Source organism: Trematomus bernacchii, unplaced genomic scaffold, assembly GCF_902827165.1.
Source record: "Trematomus bernacchii unplaced genomic scaffold, fTreBer1.1, whole genome shotgun sequence".
Taxonomy (NCBI): Eukaryota; Metazoa; Chordata; class Actinopteri; order Perciformes; family Nototheniidae; genus Trematomus; species Trematomus bernacchii.
In genome coordinates, this window is record NW_022987709.1 from 350,492 (window position 1) to 363,583 (window position 13,092).

Below are 13,092 nucleotides of genomic sequence, written 5' to 3' on the forward strand. Positions count from 1 at the left end.
ATTCACAGTTGACATTTTAAGAACACTAATGTGGTCCTTAAAAAACAAACATAGAAACCTGCACCGTATGCTTCTATTCATATAATGTGGAATAGGTGATAACAATACAAAATAAACTATAACTTCATAGACATTGAAAAAGAATAACACATACCCTATTTGCACATTGGTCTGCAACCTAATCTGCACTATTCTAATCTACTCAGTTTCTTCTTGCACTATTTTTATTTTATTTTGAATTTGTTTTCTTTTATATAACTACATTGCATTTTTGGAGGAGCTCGGAAAGGTTTTCATTGCCATTTCTCCACTGTAGCTTGAGTGCATATGACATTAAAGCCTTTGCATCTTGAATCTATACCTTACTGATAATCAGTTCACTACAAAAATCATTTTCTATTAAACTACTGATTATGGGAAGACTCACATTTTTTTAACTTAGATTATTGTCCTCGCACAGATATGCATCATTTAAATCTGAACATTATTTGTACATGGTCTCCAAACGTGTTCATTCTTAACCCCTAGATTTTAGAAATATATGAAATGTAAATACTGTTTACCAATCTTTCCTCAGCCCAATACAGAACAATTCAGCACACATGCAAAGCATATGCCCCACAATAAACTCCTAGAGAACTCAGCCAGAGTCTCGACTGATGGTTAGAATAATCACCGTTTATTGTCCTGCAGGCCAGCCACATATATTCAATGGACATTTTATTTTTTTCTCAAAGTACTTTTTAGCAAATCATTATGAAGGTTTAGCTAGAGAGGACTCATTTAATAATGGTGGGGACCATAATGCATGATTATTCATTAATGCAAATAATACTCTGTGTGACCCAAGGTGAGTTAAACAGCTGGAGGATTTTGTTCAACGAAACTGAAGAGAATAAACCTGAAGCTTTATATTGTAACTGCATCATGTCTATCATTCTACCTCCTAAGGTTGCTTTCCCTTTCCTCTTTCTGTTTGAGTGACTTTTTGTTGACATGGTTTTATAGTTTGAATTTGATACATTCCCCTGTATAACGATGTCGGGCTTATAAGGTTAAATAGTTTACAGCGCCCTGATAAGTGAAGGTACAACAGGCTGTTAATCCTTTCTATGCCCAACTCATAAACCCACTTTCATTTTTGCACACCAGTTAATTTATTAGGAGAGCATTGGCATCAACAGTGTGTTTCCCTCCCCCCGCTCCCAGTGGTTTCGCAGCGCTGTGATCAAAGAAAACGCCATGCCTGAAGGCCTGATGACCCTCCTCTTCTCCAACATCGACCCCATCTACGAGTTCCATCGAGGCTTCCTCAAGGAGTTAGACCAGAGGCTGGCTCTCTGGTATGTCCCCCTCACTGTTTCACAATCAGAATTCCTTTTCTTAGCCTATACACCAGGGAAATGTACAGAGTTACGGCAAAATTGACATGGCAGGTACAAAAGGCAGACAATAATAAAGAGCGGCTAACATGTTGAATATAGAAAAAAAGCACACATTAGTAATAAAATACAAATAAGTACTCATCCATGGCTAAAACATGAGTAGCAGCATTTAAATAGGTAAGTGAACATATTAAGGTTTTAAAATATTATACAAATGTGGTTTTGCACGTAAAAATTATGATTATTGCACAGTAGAATAGTCCAAATAAAAGAATATATTCTTTATATTTCACATTACAAGTTTATTGCACAATTTCAACAGGCTGTATTGTGTGAGGGTCTATCATATCTCTGTGTGATAAAGATTTGTGGACGCCTTTCATGTTAATATATATATATATATATATATATGGCAAAATATATGGCAAAATGTGCAAATCCTCAGGGAGGGGCGCTCTAACGCTCACGCCAAAGGGGACTACCAGAGGATTGGTGATGTGATGCTGAGGAACATGTGTGCTCTAAAGGTGAGAATCCACTCTCCTCTACATGTTTGTCTTACCAGCAGAACGTCCTGTGTTTCACGCTCTTGGTGTTTTACCGTCATCAGGAATTCACCAGCTTTCTGCAGAAACACGACGAGGTGCTGACGGAGCTGGAGAAAGCCTCTAAGAGGCTGAAGAAGCTGGAGACGGTGTACAAAGAGTTTGAGCTGCAGAAGGTCTGCTACCTGCCCCTCAACACATTCCTGCTCAAGCCCATCCAGCGTCTCATGCACTACAAACTCATCCTGGAGAGGCTGTGCAAGCATTACTCCCCCAGCCATCGCGACCATGACGACTGCAAGGGTAAGTCCCCCCTCTCATGTCCCCTCTCTAATGTCCCCTCTCTAATGATGCAAGGGATAATGTACGACGCAGTCATTCATGTAAAAAAAAGAACACCTGACAGTGTGTGATACGGCCACAATAAACCAATGACTTCACTCTCAATATGAATTGAAAATGATTTTATCGACTTAAAAATGAATGTATTGCTTCTGCTTTGGCAACAGTCTAATGATCATGTGGATAAGGTTTTACACTGAAGATAGTTGTAGTTGATAAAGACAAGACAAAAAAACCCGTATGACTAAATAATGAGTTTGCATAAAAATGTTTGTACTACAGCTGTCAATCATTTAAAAATGTATTTGCTTTAATCGCTAAAATAATCTGTGATTAGTCATGATCAATCACAAGTCCTAAGTCCTGAATAATAGGCATGACCTCTTTCACGTCTTTCATTGTGTAGATATTTAGTCAGTCAGGTGCTTTACACATGCATTATGTTTTTATGACAAAGTGAATCCATTTATTCTGTTGGTTTGAATATTCATTTATAATGTTGATATTCACATTTTATTCAATATTGAAATGCTGTACAGTTTATTTTTCTAGGCAGATATTATGTTGTCTGATCTTGGTACAAAGGTTAAACAAATATGGTGAAGAGTTTTTCCTGCCTTCCGAGACATGATACTTACTAAAGGACACTATGGTCCAATACAAGTACTTTTTTCAATAAAACCTAGATAAAACTAAGGAATTGTATTTTTATTATTTTAGCAGGAGGAATGATTCTCAGCTTCAATAGGCAATGTTAACAACAACAGAAAAGACCAGACATCGAGGTGTAGTCAGGGACTCTGACCTGAAATGCAATAGTCCCATTCAGAGAATCACAAAGTCAGCCTACTATCACCTGAAGAATATATCACAGATTAAAGGGATTTCATTGTCTGCAGGATTTGGAAAAACGTTTCCATGGATTTATCATCAGAAGACTGTGATGGTTTCTTTCCAGTTCTATTAAAACCATTTCAATGTCATTGTATGATATGTTTCTGTTGCACTATGTTCTTATACTTTTATTGTTTTTTGTAATGCACTTTGATATGCCTTATGTTGAAATGTGCTATATAAATAAATGTGCCTTTCCTTACTGTCAGTCAAGTAAACTATTTAAGTGATGGGAGTAATACTGGCTTGATTCTTGTGGTTTACTTACAATTTAAATATAAAAAAAATATGTAGTGTTTACACATTTCTTATGAAAAATATCTACAAATTAAGGCAAAACTGCTCTCAAAATGGGTGAGTTTCTGAAACCTTCTCCTCTCTTTGCTCTGTGTCTCCCTGCAGAGGCTCTGAAGGAGGTGGCAGAGATAGCCACTCAGCTGCAGAGCAGTCTGATCCGCCTGGAGAACTTTCAGAAGCTGACGGAGCTACAGAGAGACCTGATCGGGATCGAGAACCTGACGGCACCGGGCAGGGTGAGTGCAGTGACGCGCAGCAGAGGGCAGGGGGTGCTGGGAAACTGAGTCTCTGAAAACCTTCTGTTTTCAGGAGTTCATACGAGAGGGGTGTCTGTACAAGCTCACCAAGAAAGGACTGCAGCAAAGGATGTTTTTCCTGGTGAGTACAAAACTACCAACACTGTATTAAAAGCTTCAACACTCACACTTGTGTATTTTAAAGATGTAATATTTCTGTTGTCTCTTCAGTTCTCAGACATGCTCCTCTACACAAGCAAAGGTGTGACAGCGACCAATCAGTTCAAAGTGCACGGCCAGCTACCCCTCCACGGCATGATCGTGAGTGTTACGCTCTCTAACCTCCTTTTTAACTTTGTCCCTCGTTAACCTTCATCAGTCCTGTAGACATCCCAGCAGATCTTTAGGTACATACGTGTAGAAGAAGAATACCTGCTGGTGACATGTTTGGGTATTCAGTGTGATCTCATCAGTGTGATCTCATCAGTGTGTTGAGAAGGGAGGGCCCGGGTCTCCTAATTCTGCATGTCTCTGTTTTACTCCTGGCTGCAGCTCATAGTGCTGGATGCCCCGGTAAGTGTTCTGAGCTCTGCCAGATCGGATGCCCAAACCCTACCCTTCTTCTCCCATGCTTGTGTAGGAGCATCAAACATCAAAAACACACACATAGCAGATCGCTCAAGATGCTTGCAACTTTAATTAGTTGTGTATCAAACCCTAATTACAAATTAATTGCACATCTCAAATGATCAAATATAAGCAGTTATGTTTCTATGCCATAACTGAAGTGTTGTGATTTGGACCTGGGTGATGATGGGAGGCTGATGGAAACCAACATGAACGTTTCATGTTTGACCTCCACACAGATGCATATGAATGCTCCGGTAGAGCAGGTCTGTGAATGGAGTCACACTCTCCGACTGCGTTCCTCCTGTTTTCCCAAGCATAAAAGGATAGGTTGAATATTTTGAAGTGAGGTTTTATGAGGAACATATCAATAGTCAATGTTTTAACAACAGGAGATGGTGGTCGGCACAGGAACTGAAGCTCTTATCTATGAATAAAAAGGTTCCAATTATTGAACACACTTAAACTGATAAATGTTTTTAAGTGGGCATTTTTGAAGTGGCTAATATAGTTTTTCTGCTGGCCTCCTCCCCAGCACACTTAATATGGATAACTATACAACCACACTTCAAGTAGTTCATAACCATCCTTCCAAAGCATTAAACGAAAACAAATGTGTTTTGAAGCTTCAAATGTATTGCTTATGTTTTTCTTTTGTTTTTAGGTTGAGGAAAGTGAAAACGAGTGGTCGGTCCCCCACTGCTTCACCATCTACTCCGCTCAGAGGACCATAGTTGTGGCTGCCAGGTGAGACTGGGAAAGAAGAGTAAAGTCTATTAAAGCAGGGGTTCCCAAACTTTTCAGCCCGCGACCCTCAAAATAACAGTGCCAGAGACTGGCGACCCCTGTCAAGAAGCATATAGAACAAACAATGGATGTATTTTATGAACATTTATCCATGCTGAAAGTAGATTTAAATATGTTAGGAGTGAGATAGAGATTATAATATATGCATCCAATGAAGCATTGCATGAAGTCTGTTGATGATCAGAGGCTGTTGTTGGGGCTGCAAAAACGTTTTTTTATTTTAGTTTTGTAGGCAGACCATGCAGGCCAGCCCGATGGTCACCAAGGTTCATGTTTTAATAGCATTTTTACAAAAAAAGCCCAGGCGAGCCTAACATGTGAAAAAAGGGCTTAGACCTCAGAGAGTTAAACTTGGGCCTGCGACCATAGTTTTACTGTATTTAGTTTTGAAAATCCACAGCGGAAGTAAACTCCGTAATAAATGTACCGGTAGTCTACATTTCATATGAGGTGTAAAACCTGTGAGGATTTTAAATCGCATTTGAACTAAATGCTTATATAATATGTAGTTGTATTTGTATTATTGATTTAATGTGTGAACGAGGCGATGTAGAGAAGTTAAGCTGTCATTATTAGGCTGTAATTTGTTATAAACTGTTGGAGTGGTAAGCAGGCCTATTGTTTTGGATATTTGTGGAGTTAGGTGGTCCGTGAGTGTTTTTTTTATTGGTTAAGTGTCCTTGGTATGAAAAGGTTTGAGAAACACTGCGCTAGTGGATTGTCAGCGGGGGGAGCCTCGCTGCGGGGAAATTCTACAGATGACCAGTCCGCCCCTGAAAAATGTCTATGCACACGTTATTATTAATAATAATTAAAAAAAAAAATGGATTCAAAATCAATTCTATTTTTTTATTTTTTATTATTTTCTATTTTAATTTTGTAATCATCTCGCGACCCCCACTCGGGGCGCGACCCCCACTTTGGGAACCCCTGTATTAAAGGACTACAAGTCACACTGCTGTGTTACTCTGCATAGTCGATAGAGAACCACCTACTACAAACACATAGTTAAATATCACGTTATCTGTGGTCTCTTCAAAGTCACTTAACCTTTCTAATGATGTCGTTTCTGCTATCTACACTATAATGAACATGCCTTGAAATAAAGGGATTCTGATTCTGATTGTCCCCATGTTTAATCCAGTGCACCGCTGTCCTTTCGTCTGTCTGTGTGTGTGTTTGTGATTTCAGCTCTAAAGTTGAGATGGGGAAGTGGATTGAGGATCTGAACTTGGCTATAGACATGTCCAAGAAGTCCCAGGAGAAATCCAGTATCTTCCTGGATGCTGGACTCACGGATCACTCCAACCGTAAGAGTTTGTGTTGCCTCGGTGTGTTACCTGAAGATGTGTCTGCAGTAACAAGAGAATCTTTTCCAAAAGCTTTTTTCCTTGTGATTGTGAAACAGTTTAAAGGCAGTTAATCCCTTCCTTCCTCCAAACAACTTCCTGTCCTGCCCCCTCCTCCCCCCTCCTCCCCCCTCAGGATCGTCTGATGAGGTTTCTCTGGAGCAGGAGTCGGAGGATGACATGAACTCCTCCCGCACGTCACTGGACAAACAGACACACCACCGCGCCAACACAACCATGCATGTGTGCTGGCACCGCAACACCAGCGTGTCTATGTCTGATCACAGCCAGGCTGTGGAGGTACTCCTCCCCTGCCCACACTCACCTACACACACATTGACATCTCCACACACTTCAAACATGTTTGCAAAAACACATTCAAAGTATTTCAACTTGCGTTTAAGTGACATTCGTCACCTCTGCATTGGTGGATTTTAGAGAATCAGCAGCCGTCGCTACGGGTCAACCGCTGCATTTCACCTTCTCTAACCTTTTCAGTTTCCTTTTAATGTCCCTCTTTTTCCTCCCTTAATATCCTGTGTTTCTACTGTTTGACTGAAGCATGTTCTCAAAGACTCTTTGTTCTTGTTTCTTATGCAGCTGATAGGATATTTATGGAAGCCCTGAGAGGCAAGTGACAATAAAATCTGGTAAACCAAAAGTCTGATCCTTTCCTGGGGAAAAATAGCCCCGAATTGCCCCCGTCGGTATGTCTACGGCAATGAAGTGTGTGCAAGTGACTTTGGATAAAAGCGTCAGCTAAATATAGAGTAATGTCACTTTAAAAAAAGGATCACCACAGTTGTTCTCACTTGCCTCTCAATATTAATACATAGGTATTACTATATAACAATAAATCCTTCCTCTGACACGTTCTCCCTCCACAGACCTGGAGGACTTCTTAACTGCTTGTTCTTCCTCTCTGAGCTAACATGCTAACACTTTCTTGACACCCTGTGTTCCTCTTGTCTCTTCACCCTCTCAGTGTACGGCTCTCCAGCTGTCTCTCCTGAGCTGCCACCTCGTTATCTGCTCGGTCAGAGCCAGAGACCAAACACCATCACACATGTTTGCTGGTACCGAAACCAGAACCTCTCTCTCACTGATTACCTGCGCATGGACCAGGTACTAGAGCCACAGTAGATTACTACAAGAGGACATAGTACTGTAGTATCTCGCTGAAGTCTGAGTTGAAAGCATAACAGCCAAGTTTGACTTTTAATTAAATGGAAAGCAAACATTGTTCACTTCACATTTTAGCCTCTATATCCCATGAGGTTCAACATTAAAATAGATTGCAGCCAGTGCTCTCAAATCAAAACATTCACTAGTCTACCCATCAAAACATGTCAACAACTCAAAATAGCAGTAATAAAATAAAGTTAGGAAACATACCAACTCAAAAAACTGTGAGATGAGCAGTCAAACATGGACAATTGGATTAGAACAAATTAGCTTTCTCCATTTTCAAGTGAGAGCATGCCTCAACCCTTAAAGTGGACCTATCATGCTATATTTGAATAATATAGTGTAGGACCATACCTAATATAAGGCATATTTATACTTTTTCTTTTTTCAAAATACCAAACAGATCATGCATTTTAGCCATGCCTCATTTTGCTCAATTTGACATTTTTTAGCTCTGTTTTTGCAAGGGCTGATTCAGTGAGAACAGCACCACCTACTGGCCTGGCATATGTACTACAGCGTCTCCAGTGCTTTCGAACGGCAATGGCCGTGGCTGTCTCCTCCTGATTGGTGGAGTTGGCCCAATAGCCGTAGCGCCACCGTCCTGACGTCAGGACAGTGTTCAAATCTGGATCAGTTTTTATCAGATCCGTTGCAGGCCCTTTTTTAGAGATTTGGGTATGGAGGAAAATAGAGAGGGTTGTGTTTTCTGACACTTGGTGAGTTCCCTGGAACACCGGGGACACATATTCATGTATAAAAGACGTACACAAGTGCATTTTGCATGATAGGTCCCCTTTAAACAACCCCAATTTATTCACAAACATTTTCTATCTTATAAGTGCAATATGTCACAACCAAGCCCTCACACACAATTCACTGCCAACCATTGAATAATCACTGTGTCTAACCTCCGTATTTTCTGTGTAGAACCAGCTCTCAGGTTACCTGCTGAGGAAGTTCAAGAACAGTAACGGCTGGCAAAAACTCTGGGTGGTCTTCACCAACTTCTGCTTGTTCTTCTACAAGACTCACCAGGTCAGCAGACACACCCTGAGATCAATGACTGCTACACATTTGAAAGAGTTCAGTTGGGTGAGTGTGTCTGTGATCTGAATGCGTGTCTGTGTGCAGGACGACTTCCCGCTGGCCAGCCTCCCCCTGCTGGGCTACACCGTCAGCACCCCCGAGGAGTCGGACAGCATTCACAAGGACTACGTCTTCAAGCTGCAGTTCAAGTCCCATGTGTACTTTTTCCGGGCTGAAAGCGAGTACACCTTTGAAAGGTATGTGACTTGTTTTTCATTCCCAGAATATTGAAGTACAACCCATACATCAGTACGGAAGACCTGAGAGGCAGGTGCGAGAAATAAAAGTTCTGGTGATCGTTTTTCTGAGTGATCCAACTTCTGTCATTTTTCTTTGCTGATTTTAAAAAGTTTTGGCAGGTGAACAGAGTATATGAAAACAGCTCTTTTAATATGAAAGAAGATCACAGTTATGCAGAGTTATTTTGATTTTTTTCATATTAATTCACCATGGATTTAAAAATAACAAACCAGAAACCAATATTTAGCTAGTGTTTTGTTTTTGTCATATTTTGTACATGAGTACAGTATTTGAGTAAATGTACTTTATTACTCTCCAACACTGTCAGAGGATAAAACATATTCCTCCTGCTGCAGACCGCTGGGACGTTTTTCACTTTCACTGACTGTTAACAACCCATATCGTTTTTTTCCAAGCTAGAGTAGCTGTGATATTACTTCAGCGTTGTTAACGTCCATGACGCAGTCAAGCAAAGCTGCGTGAATGCGGAAGTGGGCGTCGTTAAATCTGACCTGGGTTGTAAACACGACAGATGCAAACAGGACTTGAAGCATTTTTTTTCTTAGGTAATTTTGTATTTCTCCATTCTCTTTAAATGCAAGAGACATGCAGTGTAATGTGTGTCAGCAAGTTATGTTACACAAATGTCACGTGGTGGACTTTAAAGGTCTCCTATCATGCAAAATGCACTTTTTAATGTCCTTTATACATAAATATGTGTCCCCGGTGTGTCAGGGAACTCACTAAGTGTCAGAAAACAAAACCCTCTCTCTTTTCTTCCGTACCCACATCTCTAAAAACGGGGGAACAACGGAGCTGATCCAGATTTGCTGCCGATATGACGTAATATCAGAAATGTGGGCTGGCTTTACACCCACGGCCCTATCAGAAACGTTGCTATCAGAAACAATGCACAACGTGTTTTGGACGTAATATGGTCTTGGTTTACATTAGCAAGCATCGCTAACACTCAGAGCTAACCTGTACTGGAGAGAGTATGTGTAAAAAAAGGAGGAAATTAAAAAAGGAACTCACCTTGTGGTAAACCCGCAAAAAATTAAGCATTTGAGCTCCATACTGTTTCAGAAATAATCCTTGAAGTGGTTTGGAACATGATATGGCGTTTAATCACGGCACCATTTAGCTGTATCTCTGTAGAATTCTGAGCAGGCATTAGCTCCCCCTCCTCTTTTTTTTTTCAAGCTAAGGACCCAGAATCAGCAGTTCTCTAACAGGGCTGAAATAGAGGGATAGAATCGAATAGAATGGGAGGGATGAAACCCCTCTTTAATGATCACACATGCAGAGCACACAGCACACAGTGACATGTGGCCTCTGCATTTAACCCATCCTAGTACCAGGAGTCTAGTACTCGGAGCAGTGGGCAGCTATTGTACAGTGCCCGGGGAGCAATGGGAGTGGGGGGGTGTCCGGTGCCTTGCTCAAGGGCACCACGGCAGGAGATGAACTGGGACTTCTCCAAGTAGCAGTCCACACTCCATATTTAGGTCTGTTCGGGGACTTGAACCGGCAACCCTACGGCTCAGATATGAGGGATGTCTAAAATGCATGATCTGTTTGGTATTTTGAGCAAAATACATCAAAGACATGTTTTTGATATATTTCTATATATCTGAGACCTATAATATATGCCTAAAAATAGCATGATAGGAGATCTTTAAGGTCTTGTGGCTGAAATGGGTATTACAACAAGACTCAAATATCTTGATAACTAGGGATGCTCCGATCGATCGGTCACCGATCGAGATCTGCCGATACTCACTCTCTACCGATCGATCGGTGCTCTCTAAACATGCCGATCGCGAGGGCCGATCGCATGACGTAAAATACATGACACTTTTCTCTGTACGCGGCAAAACAAGCTCGCCAAAATGGCTTCACCGGTCTGGCATTATTTTAAGGTGTCCGAAAAAGACAGTAAAATAGCGGTATGCAACGTGTGTGTGAAGCAGAAACCCTGCAGCTCCGCCCGCTGTGACGGGCGGTGTGAGCGGAGCGAAACACACAAGAGTTAGACCTAACACACTTAGCTATTTTATCTACCTCTGGAACAAGCTAAACTAGTTATAAATATGTTTATTCTTCACTGTCGGCCTCACACATTACTGGATCAGCGAGCTGCATGAGACGATACTGACGGGCTGTCAGGAGACGGAGAGAGGGGGAGAGAGCTTGCTAATTTCTCCCGTGGTATTATCCAAAGTGAATGTAAACTTGAATAATATACATCATTTGAATGTAATAATTAAGTTGATTGTTGTTTGTGGAAGCTCCAGTGAATGAGCATTAACTGAGTTTTAAACATCACTTTAAATGGAAGATTTAAAGTGATGTTTAAATCTTCCATTTAAGCCCCGCCCACTCGATCGGATCGGCAATCGGTATTGGCAGATACTGATTCCGGCGATCGGCGATCGGCCCCAAAATTGGCGATCGGAGCATCCCTATTGATAACCTTTCCCTGCTGAACAGATGAAAAATGTACCTGTCCTTAAGTCACAGGAGAGGAATATTTTAGATCACCAGAATATTTGTTCTGACTGGACTCTCAGGGCTTCCCGAGGTCAGCCTTAAAGTGGCAGAGGAAGCATTTTTAAACCTTGTCTGGTGTGTTCACAGATGGATGGAGGTGATCAAGAGTGCAGCCAGCACCACAGGCCGGATGAGCCTGCTCATACCCAAAGGAGGTCCCATGGAGATAAACGGAAACTGATTCTGACAGGGTGCACCTGGGGGCTGGGCCCCCGGGACATCAGGAAACCATCCTTTTCAAGTGAAGATTTGGACACTAACAACTGGAGACTGGAAGATACTGCCAGTTTAAGTGTTAACATTCAGCCTAAGGATTCAATTATAATGGTTCTATGCATTTCTTTTGTTGATAAATGATAACATTTTCACAGTTAACAGGATATTATGAAAGGGAGACATGTACATTTTGATCAGTTTTTGCATGTGTAGCGCCCAATTAGGCTGTTTGCACAGGATGATGGGAAATAATGTTATATGGGACCAAGGCTAACTCAAAGGGCTACACTTTAGGCTTTTCTGAAGGACTTTACTCTTTAGATGACTGAAGCTTTGTTGGGAACAGAGGATTTACAGTATGTGGAAAATGAAGGTACATGATGGTATGTGCTGTGTGCATTGTACTCTGAAAGGGTTAGTGTGAGAGATGAAGGTGAGCAGAAAGTTCATGGGATGTTTGAAAAGGGTTTCCGAGTAGAAGTGATACATTCATGGAGATGCATTAGATGTTTCGATAAATTCATGCTGCTCACACAATCTGGTTTCAACATTTCTGAGAGTTTTAAGAATAAACCTGCATGAACTATTAGAATAAGCAGTGTATGAGGCTTAATGTTCCTGATGAAGGGAGCATACAGAGGATGGTTTAAAGGGAGTTGTTCTGTTTGGATCTCCTGATTAGTTGGACAGCGTTATGGCCAGTTTGGTGCTACAAATCTCTCCTTGACAGAAAATGTATCCTGTTTTTATTTTTGCATAGGTTCGAGAAACAGCTTCGAGAAATATTGTACAGATATCACTCTGCAGATTTTCCGTGGAAAAGCAAACCAGAAGAACATATTATGAAGTAATCGTACTTGGTGATGTTTGACTGTTTTAGACAAATGGGAGCTGATTTATGGGAGACCCACATGATGCTTATTTAGCGCGCTATATGGTACTATTTGGTTTATTTTTTTTGTATGAAGACTGGAATCTTTACCCTGTGTGTGTGTGTGCAGAAAAGCCACTGGAGCTGTTATGTAAGGTGATGGATAATCTCCAAACCTGACCTTCTGTGTGTGTGAGGGCCTGACTGTTGCACAGTTAACTTACAGTACGGTATTCCTATTTATTGTTTAGCATGTCATCAGGGTTGTGCTCCTGAATGCCTCCCATGTACTCTTCATGTTATTCCATTGGAAAGCTAACAAATAAAAGATAATTTCAATCAGACTTTCTGTGCTGATACGTTATTTTTACATACTTCTACGTCTTGCAGTTCTATCTGAAAACTGCTCGGAGCATTAAAACGAAAAAAACTGAATCACCAAAATCTTTGTCG

At 41.0% G+C, this 13,092-nt stretch overlaps 1 protein-coding gene across 2 annotated transcripts in view; it reads left to right on the top strand.

Moving 5' to 3' along the window:
* farp2 (FERM, RhoGEF and pleckstrin domain protein 2) overlaps nucleotides 1-12,983 on the top strand; it is a 44,969-nt gene extending 31,986 nt beyond the window's left edge. The window contains exons 16-27 of one of the 2 annotated variants that reach the window (XM_034140874.1): nucleotides 1,210-1,343; nucleotides 1,831-1,912; nucleotides 1,996-2,233; nucleotides 3,569-3,699; nucleotides 3,773-3,841; nucleotides 3,931-4,020; nucleotides 4,991-5,073; nucleotides 6,325-6,443; nucleotides 6,619-6,782; nucleotides 8,601-8,708; nucleotides 8,805-8,956; nucleotides 11,640-12,983. In XM_034140874.1, the coding sequence (XP_033996765.1) occupies nucleotides 1,210-1,343; nucleotides 1,831-1,912; nucleotides 1,996-2,233; nucleotides 3,569-3,699; nucleotides 3,773-3,841; nucleotides 3,931-4,020; nucleotides 4,991-5,073; nucleotides 6,325-6,443; nucleotides 6,619-6,782; nucleotides 8,601-8,708; nucleotides 8,805-8,956; nucleotides 11,640-11,733 (1,464 nt within the window). In that variant the 3' untranslated portion in view covers nucleotides 11,734-12,983. Of the gene's footprint in view, nucleotides 1-1,209; nucleotides 1,344-1,830; nucleotides 1,913-1,995; nucleotides 2,234-3,568; nucleotides 3,700-3,772; nucleotides 3,842-3,930; nucleotides 4,021-4,990; nucleotides 5,074-6,324; nucleotides 6,444-6,618; nucleotides 6,783-7,467; nucleotides 7,886-8,600; nucleotides 8,709-8,804; nucleotides 8,957-11,639 lie in introns of those variants that run through there. The other variant, XM_034140875.1, reaches the window with a different exon arrangement.
* The last annotated feature ends 109 nt before the right edge of the window (nucleotides 12,984-13,092 follow it).